Consider the following 17,368-nt stretch of genomic DNA (forward strand, 5'->3'; position numbering starts at 1 on the left):
CTGCTCTGAGCAGGTGGGTTGGACTACATGACCTCCAGAGATCCCTTCCAACTTCAAATATTCCATAATTCTATGACTCTGCCTACTCCTTTATTACAGCCTCTTAGTGGCCAGCTTAATTTTGCTGCCACTTTAACAAAGGCATTAGGTTTGCAAACCGTGCTATTTTTAAGGCTTTTTTTCAACAAAACAAAGCAAAATGCTACATCCAGTAAATGGTCTAAGCTTAAAAAATAACTGGAGACCACCAAATAGTTCTCCTGGGTTTCCATGGAAGCCATTTTAGTAACACTATGGGTTTATATCAGTGGAGACATGGCAGAGGTATTCGCTTACATAGCAATTTTCTAAAATTAACCAGAAGTTGAAAATCCCACATATCACACAAGTTATTATTTCTCCATAAAACGTGGGATGAGGAAAGTTGGAAGCTTCCAGTGATTCTTCATTACTTCTGTCAAGGATATACAAACACTAAATGAGGCGGCTATAAAGATCTACAACAAACCACTTTAACACCCATGGACCAAAATACTTGCTGGAGTTAACTAAAAACTGTCTAAATGAAACAGTTCAGAAATGCATGCAGCTGTTGAGAGTCATTGCTGTACTAGCCGATGGCATCCATGGAAGGGAGCAAGAGAGAGAGTACACCAGAGCTGTGCAGAACAGAAAATCTTGCGTTCATTTTGCTGACATGACATGGAATCTGGGACAGCTGATGGTATCACACGGGGAACAGAAATAGCTTTTGGAGTTAGAGGATCAAGGTTAGAACAAGATTAAAGCTGAGCTGGCTTGCATGTAGCTGGCCTGAATAGTAGTGAATATAAGCTACCCAAACAGTTCATAGGCCAACATTAATCAAGATGTTATAGTGTTATACTCTAGTGTAAAACCTTAGCTTACTCTTTCAGGTCCCAGCTGAAACTTTAAATAGTAGGTAGGGTTTTTGTTTGTTTAATGTTTACTAGTTAATTCCCCCAAACCACAATAATACCCTGCTTTTACAGAGGCCTTAAGGCAGCATGAGATTTTTAAGCATGAGCTTGAAAGACAGCTCAGAATGCCAGCAATAACAGTATGTTTTAAGAAATGTACTACTGCGTTCTTAACCATTTAGCACTTCTTTCCGAAAATGAGTCAAGGTCTGGTGTAATCCAAGCTAACAGTATTGGTGAAGAGGACAAGAAAGAAAAAAAAAAGTAATTTTCCAACATAAATTCTCATTCCACGGTCAAACTGTGCCTTGCTTCTCAACGTGGCAATATCCTTTGTTGCTGGGAATCTTGACAAATCTAAAATAGTGGCAAATACAATAAAATAATGAATGTTTATGAATTTGTTTTTTGAGCTAGTTACCTGAATAAGTTATAATAAAAGATCATTCTCATCTTTTTGACCGAAGAGCTGTTTCTAAGGATAGTAAATTAAAAAATAGATAACTGCTGACTTCTTAGATGCAAAACTGCATTAACTCAGCTTTAGTGCCTGAGTTGAACATATGCACACCAGATTCTCCAGGTAACAGCAACCATCTCATATGGTTTCAATGCTTTGTCTTGCAGCGGGTCCTGCTGATTGTTATTAAACCAAACATGAAGGAGAGACAGAAATTAAGAAAAAGGGTGGGCAGGGGGAACACCATTATCACCCCTCTTCTGAGTACAAAGTACTTTTTGAAAGCAAACCAAATATATACATAGTTAGTTGTAGACTTAGGACCCTCCTTAAGGTTTGAAATTTTGAAAACCATACTCCATGTCCTTTATTCTGGTTTGTCAGTGTTGACACCGGTTACAGGCACTCAAGAACGGCAGTTTTGTAATCTATCCCAATCAAAATTACTCATGAACATTAACTGATCTTCTCTTGCGGTCATTAGTCTGATGTTGCTCCATGACCATTTCTGTTACAGTTATACACTTCAGAGCAAGACCACCTCTCAGCCTGAGACCGTCATGGTTTAACCCCAGTCAGCAACTAAGCACCACACAGCTGCTTGCACACCCTCCCCCTCCCCAGTGGGATGGGGGAGAGAATAGGGAAAAAAAGTGAGAAAACTCAGGGCTTGAGATAAAGGCAGTTTAATAGGACACCAGAGGAAGAGAAAATAATAATAATAATAATAACAATAATAATAACAACAACAACAACAACAACAATGATAAAAGAATATACAAAGCAAGTGTTGCACAATGCAATTACTCACCACCTGCTGACCAATGTCCTGCCGGTCCCTAAGCAGCAATCGCAGCCTCCTGGCCAACTCCCCCCAGTTCATATACTGAGCATGACGTCGTATGGTATGGAATAGCCCTTTGGCCACTTTGGGTCAGCTGTCCTGGCTGTGCCCCCTCCCAGTTTCTTGTGCACCTGGCAGAGCATAGGAAGCTGAAAAAGTCCTTGACTTAGTGTAAACACTGCTTAGCAACAAGTAAAACATCAGTGTGTTATCAGCATTATTCTCATACTAAATCCAAAACACAGCACTATGCCTGCTACTAGGAAGAAAATCAACTCTATCCGAGCCAGGGATAGAGCCACACAGAGCAGATGGATGGAAGAAAGCTGGGTTGCTGGGCTGGTTTGAATCACAGAGAGCCCTGGCAAGACCCGGGTGCTGCTCAGCATGTGCAGAGCGGGACTTCAGACTAAGGGAGAACTTTGTGGTAACCACCATTAAGATGACTAAGGACTTTCGACGCCCTGGAGCTAGACAGCAACAAAGCAGGAATAGAGCAGTTTTCAACTTGTATCCTACGCCTAAATGATTAAATCTTCCTTTGGGTCTGAAGTTTAATTCTGAATTTCTAAATGACATTTTGTGACCTTTTTTAAAAGCTCAAGCATCATTTCAAAATGAATATTTCATGAATTCTTTTACTCATTATGAAATCTGATCAAGCAGTGCATTCTTTCCAAAGTGGTAAATCAAATTCTAACAATGGCATTTCCAATAAGCTCAGCTCTTTGGGATGTTTTTAAAATTTCTTTACATTACTCTTCAAATCCTGAACAGATACTTATGGAAAGTAAGGACAGGAGAGCTACAAATAAAGCTCAAATACATACAGAAATAAAAGCCCATAATTTCACTATTCCTAATGCGGCTTTATCTCTTTTCAACCACAGTAGGTTAATTAAAATACACATATTGCTGTGGAAACATGCGTATTTATATGATGTCAGCAAATGGGAGAATAGCAATTGTATTTTGTAAGATGGAACAGTTGGTCCCCAACTTGTGTTGCGGACCCACTAGTGCTTTCCCCTCTTAACTCTTGCTCTTCCTCACTGAAAATGGGGAAGATGAGGATATTCATTACTTGCCTGCTTTGGTGCAGCCTAGAAATCACTCGAACTTTTATCCTTTTAATTGTTTGAGTTAATGACATCCCAGGAAAAAAAAAAAAAACCCAAAACCAAAACGAAACCAACAGGGCTTGAGAGCTATCCAAATTCTGCAACAAAACATGCAAAACCAAGTAGATGCTTTGCATTCCCTCTTTTTCATCAGGACCTACTGGGTGAGCGGGTCTAGGAAACTTGGGTTTGTTAATTACATTTTATCCAGGAAGATCTTACTGTGTTTGCAGATCCTGTTGCAGAAATTAAGGTGATAGGTAAGGTTGAGAATTCCCCCCTTGAATTCTCAATATCAGTCTCCTGGAATTTTCCAAAATTTCCTTTTAAATGGCAGTTCCCCCATGGTTAGTTTCAACCATACGTTGAAGTTTGAAGAATGAATAAGGAAATTCCTTTATCTGTTCTAGATTTATAGAGATGAGAGGTAAACCTCTCATCAAAAGGAAAGACTTATCTTTACTTTTGACCTATTTCACATTACCATAACGTAACATATTAAAATTAACTCCCAGATTCAGTCCTTATCTGTGTGTTTATGGCTTGCTCTTTAGGTCAATGGGAATTTTCTAAATCAGAGTAAAACCAAACTTCAGCCCTAAATATTAAACATTCACACAGACTTTAAATGACTGATAGACTCATTGCAAAATTGTATCAGCAATTTTATAAGTTTCTAACTTTTCCACTTTATACTCACATACATGATATATGCCACTCAAGTTCTAAAATGTTTGTAATTGCTTTTCACATGACAGACGTGAAAGTAAATTTGCGGTGAAACAGCAAAGCAAGAAAGGGCTTTTTCTTGCAAACAGCAAACCTTCACTGTCTGCACAATTCTTTAAATGAGAGACACTACTATTTATCCTTTGCACATAGGCAGGTACATCAAGCCATCAAGGGCTAAACCTTTCTTCCAGCATTAGCATCACCTGATGCAAGTCGTGCTCATGGACAGGCTGTCCAAGAGAATCCAGTCTTCTCCTGAAAGTCTGGGTCCCCGTTAGTAGCCTGCAGTTCACAAAGGCTCAGCTTGGGCAGGCAGGGCAAAATTTAACACCGTGTTACCAAATATGATACCAGGTAAAAGTAGAAGTTTGAAATACATAAGGAAATATGTATTGTAGAATACAAACCACATGTAAGAAAATTAATCCCCTTTTATTTGGCCCTCATTAAACAACATCTAAAATATTGCATCCAATTTTGAGGTCCCCTCCAGTACATGAAAGATGTTAATATGAGAGTTCAGTGGCCACCCAGGGTTGGAGCTGGAGCACTTGCCCCATGAGGAGAGGCTAAAGGAGGTGGGCTTGCTCAGCCTGGAGAAGGGATGGCTTTGGGAGCACCTAAGAGCAGTCTGCCGGGGTCTATGAGGAAGCTGTCAAGAGGATGGAGCTGGGCTCTTCCCAAGGGCACGTGGCAGGAGGAGGAGAAACAGAGGACAAGAGAGGGTGCAACAACATGTCAGGAAAAAGTCCTTCACCATGAGGACAGTCAAGCACTGGAACAGGTTGCCCAGGGAGGCTGCGCAGTCCCTGTCTTGGGAGGTTTTCAAGACCCAACTGGATAAAGTCCTGAGCAAGCTGGTGTGATCTCATAGCTGAGGCTGGTTTCGGCAGATGGGTCAGACCAGATGGCCTCTTGAGGTCCCTTCTGACCTGAATTGTTCTATTAAGAATTATTTTTCCTAGGCCAGTATATCCACAGAAAAAACTGTTGCACAAAGTCACATCTGCTGGCAAACGCTGATTTCTTTTGCTCAGATACAGCTGCAACGTTTCGCAGTTTGCAACTGTCAGTTTTCATTTATGAGATGCTACCAACAACAGCATAATGCTGCCTAGCAACTTATCCCAAGTAATAAAATATAACTGGGGAGGAAAAAGACAAAATGTGAAGAGTATTATTTGTAAGCACATTTATTCTTAAATTGATTAGTTTTCCTTTTTTTTTTTTTCCATGAGAGATCAGCTGGCTGATTGCTATCAAAGACACTAGTCCCGCAAAGACTAAAATTAGGTGCTTCAATTTACTGGAATTGCTAATGCTGGTAACACATATACGCAAGCGCTGGCAGGACTGCATCCGTAATCCTGAGGCCAGCTCCATAACTGGCTTATTAGTTTTTGTTGTAAGCGTCAAATAGATATAATCTAAAGGAACCTAATACAATTTATGCCATCCACTTTCCTTCTGCTTTCTGGGGTATTTTGCTAAGGGTTTTGTTTTTCAAATCCTATTTGAATCCATGTCTCTAATGCCATCGTAGCAACAACTGCATTGGCAGGATTACATCTTTAATTTTGCTAATTTTACCAGCTCTAGAAGGTTCACATGGGTTCACCGTCTATGGGTTCACATTATTTCGTATCAACTGGCATCATTTAAAGACAAAAGTGTAATTTACAGAAATTTACTTTTTTTGCCCAAGGAGATATAAATACAGATTGGAACGTGGCGATTTCATTTATAGAAAGCGTTTTCCAAGTATTTATTGATTTATTTATTTATTCATTTATTTGTGGCACCTCCTTCCAACAGGTGATGCTGTTTTATGAATTTATTTCCCTGTGGAGCTCAAGCCTGAGCCTTTATTTGGCTCTTCAGTAAGTTGAACATTAACCAGACCTCCCAGCTGATGCTACCGGGGAAGTAAACGCTCTGCAGCGGCAAAGCGCGCAGGGGTACTAAAAAAAAAAAAAAAAAAGCTTTTGAGATGCACAAAGAGGGGTTCTTTACCAAAATAAGAAAGCTATCTGAGTACTTGAAGACCAGCACGAGGGGGGAAAAAAAAAGCAACAAATACACGGCACACCCCAAAACAAAACCCTGTTGACCGGCGGCGGTGCCTGCTCAGCCTCGGGGGGGGCACCCGCGGAGGGCTCTTCCTCACTTCTGCCGAAGTCTCTACGGGGGAGTTTTGGGTGAGGGGGCCGCCGTGGGCTCAGCCCCGGCTCCCGAGCCGTGTTTGGGTTTGTTGTTTTTTTTTTTTAATGTGCGGTCGCGACCGTCTCCTCCTCACCTGCTCCCTCCGCGGCGCCGGCCCGCAGGCCGCCCCGCCCGGCCTCCCCCCGCCGTTGCCGAGAGACCGAGAGCGGGCCCCGCCGCCCCGCTCCACGGCGGGGAGGACGGCGGACGAGGCAGGCACACCGACCCTCACACCTCACACCCCCGCGGGGGCCGCGACCGGCCCCTCCCGACCGCGCCATGAAGGGAGATGCTGGCGGTAGGTCGGAGGCGTCGGGCGCGGCTTGCTGGCGGTACACGGTGGGCCCCGGCTCCTCCCCGCCTCCTACCCCGGCTCCCTCCATCGCAGGCGGCTCTCCCGGGGAACGCTGGCGACTCGCAGGGAGGGGACGGGCTCGGCGAGAGGTCTGGCCGGCTCCGCGGGTAGCGGGGGGGGGGGGGGTGTAGGGGGCGGCGGCGTTTCGGGCCGGCCTCGGGGCCTGGTGCCGCTGGGCCTTGGCGGGGGCAGGCCCCCCCTCCGCCTCCACATCCCTCAGTGGGTGGAAGAAGCGCTTCGCTTCCTCACTGAGGCAGAGCAGGGCCGTGGGGCGAACAGGCCTCTGCCTTGGTCATAGGCCGGGGCTGCGCTAATTTAAGGGGGTGGTTGTGGAGGGGGGGGGGAGGGGGGGGGCGGGTGAGGCGGGCTGGGGCGTTCAAAAAACGGGTAGATGTGGCACTTGGGGACATGGTTTAGTCTAGTCTACCCTTGATTGGTTTAGTGTGGACTTGGTAATGTTAGGTTAATGGTTGGACTGGATGATCTTACAGGTCTTTTCCAACCTAAACGATTCTGTGATTCTATGATCCCTGAGGGGAGGTTTACGCCTGGTTCGCAGGGGCTGGTGGCTGCGGGGTTGGGGTGGTTGGAGGGAGCGATGTCCCTAGGCCTGTAGTAAATCTCTTTAACATGCGCTTTCAGGGGTCTCAGTGCTGTTCATTGAGTGGAGAGAGAGAGGTGCTTTAAGATTTTTTGTTATTGTTGACATCTTTTTATTGTAGCACTCCCGGTAATGCCAGAGACCAGTTTCTAGGTAGGGTGAAGGTTTCTGATGGCCTTTTCGTGCAGACGTAGCTTTTAAGTCAGCTGTGATTTGGTCGGTTACCCATTGCTGCGTTCCGAGTCACTCATAAGGGAAATATTCACGGTGAGAAAATACTAACTAAATGCTGTCTGAGTCTTTTGGTTTTGTTTTAAGCATCTTCAATTTCCTGTTTCATTTCATGATCCTTCTCTATTTTCATTTCCTTCCACAGCAGCTGCATCCCACCTGCCCTCTAAGTGACCAACAGAGAAATAATACTAACAATAAACTAAGTTTTGCGGCATAAATCACAAAGTTAAGAAACTTGAATGGAGGGAGAAAAAAAAAAAAGACATTTCTTTGAGTTGGTCTCTCTGGCTGCTAGAAGACTCCAGCTCTCTGCAAGTTCATGCATATACCTTTGGGGCCTTTGAGGAACAGTTGGGGGAATTTTTGTTTAACTGTTTGAGCTGAGTACCGTGTTTTAAAATGAAATTTTAAAGCTGTAACAATCAGCGTGTCATTTGTGCTTTAGAAACGTAGACCCATAGTCTGGTGCATCTGTTTCATTTTAATCTGAAATTTGGTCCATCACAGTTCATTCCCATGTAAGCTACACCCCCTGGAAATACAACTTACTTTGTTTTGACTTATTTCCAGCTTCTGGACATCGCTGGTACCATGAACACTATGTAGACCTATGTGGCATTCATCCAGACCCAGGTCTTGAGTCACAAAGGTTTCAGGTCTTAAAACTTTGCCGCAGGAGATGAGTAGTATCAAGCTGTGTTGCAGGGAGTAATGGGGTACTGGGCCAGGCTCTGGAAGAGGTGGGGAGTCTCGGATTTTCACAGCTAAGAATGTCTCCTTATGGCATGAGTATCTCATGATGAGATAGAACTGTTACTGGCTTCTGGGCATTTGGGTTTCCTCCCCACCCCCGTAGGTATTTAGGAATTCAGGGAGTTGTAAACAAGATTTTTGGTGTGTTTATGAGTAAAATAGTGTGTTGCATTCACAAATTATTTTTACTATGTTACTAGCAGAATACTTCCATGGTTGGAAAATGATTTGGATGTCCTGTAGATTTTGAGCATGAAATGTTTTTGGAGGTAAAGAGCAAAGTCAGCCTAAGATGGGCATTATGGGTTGAATCATATTTTATTTCCCTTTCAGTCGTATTCTGTTCTCCCTTTCTTTACTTCCATAGTCTCTTTTATTTCATTTGAAGTTTCCTGTATCAGTTAAGTACTGATAAATGTCTTGCTTTGGGAGATACCACTCCTAGCGTATGGTTGCATATTGTCTTGGGTCTACTAGATAATTTCTTTTTCTTTTTCCTTTCTTCATTTTCTGTGATATTTTCATCTTTCATCTCTTTTCCCCCCTTCCCCCCCCCCACCGTGAGGACAATCAAGCAGTGGAACAAGATGCTCAAAGAAATTGTACAGTCTCCATCGCTGGAGGTTTCCAAGACCAGACTGGAGTAACCTGAGTGACACCAGAGTTGACCCTGCTTGAGTAGGAGATTGGACTAGAGACCTCCTGAGGTCCTTCCAACCTGAGTTACCTTATGATTGTATCATCTCAGTTTTCCATTTTTTTTTTCCCCAAAATAAAGCCTTTGGGTTTCACCTTTTCTTCTTGGGGCATTACATTCAATCATTGTGTTTATGAAGATGATAGTACAGTAGCAAAGGTTATGGCTGCAACTTCTAGGAACTGCCCTACAGCAGTGAGAATGTGTATCACATGTAAATTTGTTTGTTTTAAAGGAAAGATAAGAGGATAAAAAGGAAGACTCCTAATTTTGTTTTCAGGATTTCAAGTTTAAAATACATAGGTGTTAACTGTTTTGCTGGCCACACCTTAAACGACAGAAAGGGAAGAATTTGGGAAGGGAAGATGATCTAGAATATTCACATTGCTTAAATAATTATTTTAGCAAAAGTTGTAACAATGCTAAAAGAATATAACCACTGTTTATTTTAATTTTTAATGTATTTCAGTTTAAATTATGAAAAGATGTGTATACAAGGTTCTAGACACACTAACATGTAATTAGTGGTACAACAAAATCCCAGCAACATTAAAATAATCACTTAAGCAGGCATGCTGCCAGCCATCTGCCTACAGAGAAGCTCCTTTCCACCCCTGCATCGTTCTAGGAAGGATGCCCTCATCCCTTTCTTTAAAACCCTGAAAAATAGGTCTGCAGTATTGATAGCAGGTTACTGAATGTGGGGTATTTCAGAGAGAGGACGGGTTGTTCCCTGAATCCTCTCAAAGAATGAGCTGCTGCTACCTGCCCCCTTGCTTTCACAGAGGGCTACAACACACTTTCCACCTGGAGATGTGTAGACCACAAAAGCAAATCCCAGAACGCTGCTGTCATATTTCTTCCAGCATGGTTCTTACTAAGCACATTGCTGCACGTCTTTGTCAGCTATGGGCTCTTAAGGATTTTCATGTAGACTACATTGCAGTAGACTAATCCTAGGGCAGCAAGTGGTGGGTAGGTGGCCCACAGTTGAAGTGAACTTTTGAAGTAATCTAGCTGTTAAACAGTGCTATATATCCATAAAGGGAATATAAAAAACTTTTTCTCATTCAAAAAATATGGTACAGCTCTGTGGCCTGCAGTGTTTGAACTGTACTGGATGCAAGGAGCATCCCAAGCTTAAATTGCCCTGCAGTGGTGCCAAATAGCTTGATATTGTTGTGGTTGCTTTTCTTTTTTTGTTTTAACAAACACTCTTCACATGCAGGGAGTCATGTAATCAGCCATAGGCAGCATTCCTCTGTAAATATTCTAAGAATATAGTTTGGGAAATGGTCTTATAGAAAGGATATTTGATCTCATTACATGAATGATTTTTCATATAATCTGTGGTTCAAAGCTTATGTTGTTCTTCAATGATTATTATTTTGTGGAATTTTTTTTTCTAACTTACAAGCTCTTCCACTTTTAGTGTCAGTTACATTAGCTAATAGTAGTGTAAGTTATATATCATTTTTTGTAATAAATTGTTATTAAAATCTTATGGCCTTATACTATCTTCTGTTATGTAGTAGTCAAGTATCTTGAAAGGAGGTAGATTTCAAGTAAATCGTGGGAAAATAGGTATTAGTACAGTAACTTGTCCAGAAAATCCTGTCTCTGGTCATGGTTTAGTCTACTCTACCCTTAATTGGTTTAGTGTGGACTTGGTAATGTTAGGTTAATGGTTGGACTGGATGATCGTAAAGGTCTTTTCCAACTTAAACGATTCTATGATTCTATGATTCTATTCCCATCAGTATATTCTCTACGTGTAATTGCTGTCCACTCAGTGGCCATTATTAAATTTTAGCATTCTACCAACCATTCTGACAGAGTAATGTCTAAGGGTGTATTTAAATTGTAGGCCTTGGAAAGCTGTCCTGTTGTCCAGTCATGCCAACAGCCAACATGTTGGAGGGAGACCGAGGGTGCTTACCACTCTTGTACTTTGGTTTCCACTGAAAGAAAAAGCTGGTTACTTGTACAGGGAAGTAGCCGCTTCATGCTCGGATGTGTCCCTCTTTTCAGGATACCTGGGGAGCTGGGACTGTGAAATCTGAGCGTGTACCAGCTCTTTACTAGAGAAGTAGCTTTTGACTACCTTGATCTTTATTTGGTATGTAAAAGAAGTAGTGTGGTGGAATATGCCATGGTGTGGTCTAACAGCGCCCTTTGAAGAATCTTCTTCAGTTGTTTCTTTCTTTTACTCAACCCAATTTCTTAATTGAAAAAGGTCAAAAAGTTAACCAATTCTATTTAAAATTGTGAAGATCATTATCTGGCTGCATCATGGCACCATGTGTAGGCATGTGTAGTTTCTTCAAAATTGTATCTTCCGGATGTTAGATGGCTTATAGTAAAAAGGACTCATGATACGACATTATGTGATAGTAGTGGTAGGGTCTATATCTGGCTTACATGGGATCTGCTTTTGTGTGCAATCTGATACTTGATTCTGTCTACTGAGTAGGTCTGAGTTAGTTTGACTAGGTCTGAGAGGAACAACTTACATTTAAGAAATAAATACTGTGTGAGAATTGTCCTTAGCTGATAATAAGACACAGGAGACGTGTTGGGAGCAAAGAGCTAAAGTCTGGACACCTGTCTGTTTTCAGACTGGATGTTCTTACATTGGCAGCCTTAAGCAATTGTTAAACCTTCCTCGATCCCAGTCTGGTGTTTTTGGTCTGGGGTCCTGTTAGTAAGTACAAGATGTCACCAGCTGTTCTTTCCTACCTGTATCCAAATGATTTGAAAATGTGAATGTAACTGATTTCCGGGATGTTTCCTTCAGTATACCTTCTTTGTGAAGAATCCTGTTTGGTTTTAATAAATACTGAAGTTCGGTCAGCTATTAGCAGTACGCTGTGTCCAAAATAATGAAGAGCTCCTTTAGGACATTTTATCAGATGCAATAACAATACCACACAGATAGAAGTACTGAAATAAGTTTTTCCTTGAAACTAGTTATGAGTTAATAACATCCATAGTGCCATGTGCCATGTGATTCTATTGATTGGAATTCTGTCTTTACCCTTCTAAAATTAAATATATCTGTACTGTCATGTACATAACTCGCTCACTTCAGATATTATGCTACATGAAAACAAATACTGAAATGCTGTTTGCCTGTACCTGCATGCAAAAGCAGGGATAGAAGAACATGGGGATGGAGGGAGCAGGCAATGGAGAAACAGTGACAATTTGCTAAGAGGGAAAGGAGAAGGCTATTGAGATGAAAGAATGAGAACTTACATTTTTCCTATAACCATATAATGCATACTATGGTTAAGAGCAATTTCTTCTTTAAGGTAGCCTGTAGTTTGGGTTTGGTTTTTTTTTTAATGTATAATATGGAAATAGGGTTTTGTCATCATGCTATGTGTATGAGTGTTCGTGTCCTCTTCGTGTCACTGGTTTTAGCTTTCACAAATAGTAAAAGGTTCAAAGATAATTATTCTCTTAGAAGTGTATGTGCCACTTTGTGTGTCCCAGCTCTGTGAAAAGTTGGAATGGGAGTTGACATTTTCAAAGAAGAGAGAATTGGTGTTGAAGAGAATGCATGTAGGTGGCCAGCCCTGGGAGGACCTTCAGGCAATGCTCACATGATCTCAGGTGACAAAGTCAATAGGCAGTGAGAAAGAAGTATGTTGGAAGCCAGACATTGCTGATTCCAAGGATTTGTCTGATTTTTAAACTCTCTCCATAAGTCGTAGGTAGGAATATCTGCTTTATTTTCCTATTTATTTTTCTGTGAAGTCATTTTTCAAGTGCCTTCTTTGTCTACCAGAGTATTTATAAGCATGTTTTCCTGACTTCGTGATAGAGGTTTCTTGAGCACATTATGCTGTATACAGTGAGCTTCCTTTATAAACGAGACACAGATTTCTCAGCTTTTGATGTGTAGGATCAGCTGCTTTCTAAAATTTGTCTTTTAATCTTTGTAGGAAGTGCAAACTTGCATCAGCAGGAGTGTCTTGTGGTTAGTGTGGATATCACAAACTGGGATTAGACCTTCTTCAGACTTTTTTTTTCCAAGTGCACAATGGGTCTTAAGTTCACCAGCTATTGTGCTAGCATACTTTGATTTCAGCAGAAGCTGCAAATTTAGTGTTTGTTGGTGGTTTAGACAGTGTAGTGGTTGCTGAACATACCTGCAAGTTCAGGGAGAGAAAGGAAGAGAAAAGGCTGACCGAATGGATCTGAAGGGGCTCAGTGTGTGAGTAATTTTGTATTTAGTTTTCTTCCTTTAATTTGTCTTTGCTTCTAAAAATAGAGGAAACATTTAAAAGCAAAGACGCTACCTTCCTCCCTGAGAAGGTTGACACCTGCGCTGTGGATTTTCATTGCTATTGTAGAGCAAATAATCCAAAGAAATGTGAAGTGGATGTAGCCCCAAAACTCCATGATACTTTCCTGTCTCAAAACCTGTCTTTGCCCTGCACGCAGTATTTCTTAAAAACTCTGGAGCTAGAAATATATCCTAGAGAATGTATTAAGCCTTTCATGTTAATAACAGGTTGTGATCAAAGAAAGACCTAATGATGTGTGTCGGAATCAATGTGGGAACTGCAGGGGTGGATTTGTAGTTGGGGTTAGGGAGGACTACAGCCTCCCCATTAGCACAGCTTGGTGTGGTGCTCACTGCGTGTCACATGCTGGAAGGAGTTCGTGCAGAGCTCCCTTCCTCCTCTTCGTCTTTCAGCTGGTTCCCCGTTGCAGAAACAGGTGCAAAAGGGATTGTAGTCCAAGAGTGAAAATTCTTTACAAACGCGGCAGAGTCCCGGGGCTGCACTGGGCTTTGCGTTGCTCTACAGTAACAGACACATGTAAAAGCCTGTGTGTTCCCTGGAAAAATAAAAGTAATGAGAACAACAACAAAAAATTGCGTAAAAGCTTGAGAGCAACTGTACTATACTTTGAATAATCTTGCTAAAGACAATCTCCAGAAGATTCTTGGCTTGCTGTCTTTATTCTGCATTTTTTTGTGGGCATTTCTGCTCATTTCAAGTAGAGAAGTAAACAAGCTGGTTCTTATATTCCATTTCCTCCCTTCCATTTCATTTATATACATGGCGATCAATTTATTCAAGGCCACCTCTTAAAAATGAGAATTTTGATCTCTTTAGTCACAACATTTGAGTGTGTGAACTGAATCCATTATGGACATCTAAAGTTCATGATATTTTCTGTGCCCCGATAATTTTAAAAAAAAAAAAAAAGAGGCATTGGGTAAAAGGGTAAAGGGGAATTTCATTAGAAGGGTATGGCTAATCTTCTTACACATCAGATGTATAAATAAGCAATACTGAGAAAAGCATAGAAACAACAGAGCCTCTCTAATAGCCAGTTGATAATTATCTATTTTATTGTCCAAATGGACATAGCTTGTTATTTGGAGTGTCGTTTATTAAAAAAAAATCTGTAGTGGCTTTTCAGTGTTTCATATCCTGAGCCTTTTCTCATAATTATTGATTGTACTTACCTTATTGATTCTCTATTTATTGACACGTATTTTCTTAAAGAGTTTGGTATGTATTTTCTTAAGTTTGCTAGGAGCACTGTCATAGCCATTACCAGAAATGCCAAACATAAAATTATTATTTTGTTAATTCACTGATTAGCTTTTGAGTAACAGTTTCCAAAGGAACATATTTACAAGAAACATTTTAGAAAGTGTCTTTTTTTTTTTCCCTAAGGTCTTGAGAAATGCAGCTCCCAAGACATTGCAGTAAACTTCTCATCACTGTGCTAAATGTAGCCATTTTAAGGCTTCACGACCTCAAAAAGTACACCAACATCTCTGAGGCTTCAAGCGTTTCTAGTTATGTTTTGGTCCAAGTAGAGAAAATAGGTCAATACATTAGGCTTAGAAATAAATAGGAGAAAGCAGGAAAAATTGCTAAAGTGGAGAAAGTAGTGAATTCAGTTATGAGAAAGAAGTTGGAGCATGAAGCTTGAGTGTGAGGATTAAGAGAAGATATAACTTGTATGGATATTATTTCAGTCTTCATTTGTTAGCGAAAGACTATTAATTCATAATACTCATTTTACAATATTTGCCTATTTTTAGTGACAGCTTACCAGTTTCACTTGTACTAAGGTTGCTGTGACTGACCATCCAACACGAATAAAGGTGTCAGTTGTTGTCCCTTATTTTGTGCCTTTACATAATTTCTGTTTATTTTAAAAAATCAATTATTGCATAATGTCAGTTCCTCCAGCTGGGAGCATCAGTCCAAGACCTCGACCCTGTTGCTTTATGGTCTGTACAAAGATAGACCAATGGTTCAGAATTGCTTTTTAGACAGGAGATATGAGATAGGTGCATATAGGCAGGAAAACACAAGGTCGTACTGACGGAACAGTTGTCATGATCAGGAGTTTTAGTTTACTGACAAATACGGAAGAAGGTACTGAAAAAACTTTGTAGAAGCTTGCAAGGAGCTCACATATGGATCTCATCATGTATGGAGAGACACCATAGGAGAAACCACAAAAACACTCCTGAAAACGTAGCAAGGGAATTCCAGAAGCAGGAGCTGACCTCTTGAACCTGAAGGAGAGAAAATAGACAGAGTAGGAGCAGACTCTGAGGGACCTGTAAGAAGATGAATAGGTTATGTTTGCCATAACAACTAAAAGAAGAGACAGGCAAGGATGCATAGGGGCAGTGTTTGCGCATGAAGCAGCAGCCTGTGTGGTTGAAAAGGCCAGCTGAGACCAAGCACATGGGTACTTCGGCAGTCCTGAGCCCACTGTTTCCTCCAGCTAATCGAGGACAGTGTCTCTTGCATTCATGTTGCAGTCATCGCTGTGATACTTGGGCCTGTAGTGACAGGACAAGAGGGCAACAGTTTTAAACTGAAAGAGGGAAGATTTAGGTTGGACATAAGGAAGAAATTCCTTATGATGAGGATGGTGAAACACTGGAACAGGTTGCCCAGAGAAGCTGTGGATGACCCATCACTGGAAGTGTTCAAGGTCAGGTTGGACGGGGCTTTGAGCAACCTGCTCTAGTGAAAGGTGGCCCTGCTCATTGCAGGGGGGTTGGATTAGATGATCTTTAAAGGTCCCTTCCAACCCAAACCATTCTATGATTCAATTTTATACTGGTTTTGACAAACTTTTCAAAAGTGCAGTGTCGCCTACAAACCATGCTTGGCCCAGAGTAAAGGTCCAGAACAAGGTCCCAAGATCTTGCTTTCTCCTTCCCCCTCACTTTCCTGAAAAAAACTCCCTAAGGGATTGTTTTTCATGAATGACAGAATTGTATTTCATGGGCAGACTGTTACGCCTTGTAGGAGTGTATCTTCTTCATCTCTTTGGATTTATTTAGACTCTGGGATCCCTGAACTGTGCCTATGGGAAAGTCAATAATAAGATCTAACCCACTTTCCTGCTCTCGCGGTGTGTCTGCTAGTTCTGGCTCACATCGCTGAGCGTACAGAAGGCTCAATCAGTGCCACCCACGCAGGAATGTCCAGACTTGGCCTGACCTTGTGGAAATGACACATTTTCCTCCGTGCTTCTATGTGCCAACACAAGCCCCAGAGACAGGAAGCTGTCTGGCTGTTGGATAGATAATTGCTAACATAAAAAGAAAAGTATTAGAAAAATACATGTTAATAGTAGTATATAGCAAAAAGGGTCTTCTGATTTCAGTAAAGAACATTAACATCTGTTGGCTGCTTAACATTGCCTGTTTGCCTTTGGCATGCTGGGCTTTATCTTAGCATAGTGTAATAAATGGAAATGTTACCATTAAATTAAATGGCTCGAGGTCAGGTCCATCCAATGATTACTCTGAGTTTAAGTTCAGAGCAATAGCATTCTTTGCATATTGGTACAAATTTTCTGCCAGCGATGCTAAGTTTCTGGTAATTGTTTGCATTGCATACCTTTATGTAAATTTTTGTAAACTAACGGGAATCATGTCAGTGATTTATATAGGCAAAGCTTTTTAATAAAATGAAGATCCTGTTAATCAGTAAGTACAAAAGCAGTTTGCATGAACACAAAATGCTTTAGGTTATTTATAAGACTGTTCAAAATGCATTATAAAATGGTTTTAGTGAATTAATGTCTTCTCTTTTTTCTCCCCAAGGAGGTTTCATGATTATAGATAACAAAAGTTAACTTCAGGATGCTAAAAAGGAAACAAAGTTCAAGGGTGGAAGCCCAGCCAGTTACAGATTTCGGTCCCGATGAATCTTTGTCAGACAATGCAGATATTCTGTGGATTAACAAACCAGTAGGTATCTCTTTCCGTAGTTACTAATTTTAAGTTAAATGTAACCTGTATTGTTGAAATATGACTTCCACAAAAGACTTCGAAATAGATAGTTGTCAGAAACAAGTATTGAGCTATAGTTGCTAATAGACCAGTTCATTTTTTGCAAAAAGTTCAAAACTAAATAAAAAG

The 17,368-nt window shown here is 41.1% G+C and overlaps 1 protein-coding gene across 3 annotated transcripts in view; it reads left to right on the top strand.

Annotated features, from left to right (window-relative positions):
• Positions 1 to 17,089: 17,089 nt before the first annotated feature.
• Positions 17,090 to 17,368, top strand: part of NALCN (sodium leak channel, non-selective) — a 251,379-nt gene continuing 251,100 nt past the window's right edge. For all 3 annotated transcript variants that reach the window (XM_075712454.1, XM_075712463.1, XM_075712470.1), the window contains exon 1: positions 17,090 to 17,197. In XM_075712454.1, coding sequence (XP_075568569.1) covers positions 17,090 to 17,197 — 108 coding nt within the window. The remainder of the gene's footprint in view (positions 17,198 to 17,368) is intronic.

The sequence above is a fragment of the Pelecanus crispus genome, chromosome 1, assembly GCF_030463565.1.
Source record: "Pelecanus crispus isolate bPelCri1 chromosome 1, bPelCri1.pri, whole genome shotgun sequence".
In the NCBI taxonomy this organism is placed as follows: domain Eukaryota; kingdom Metazoa; phylum Chordata; class Aves; order Pelecaniformes; family Pelecanidae; genus Pelecanus; species Pelecanus crispus.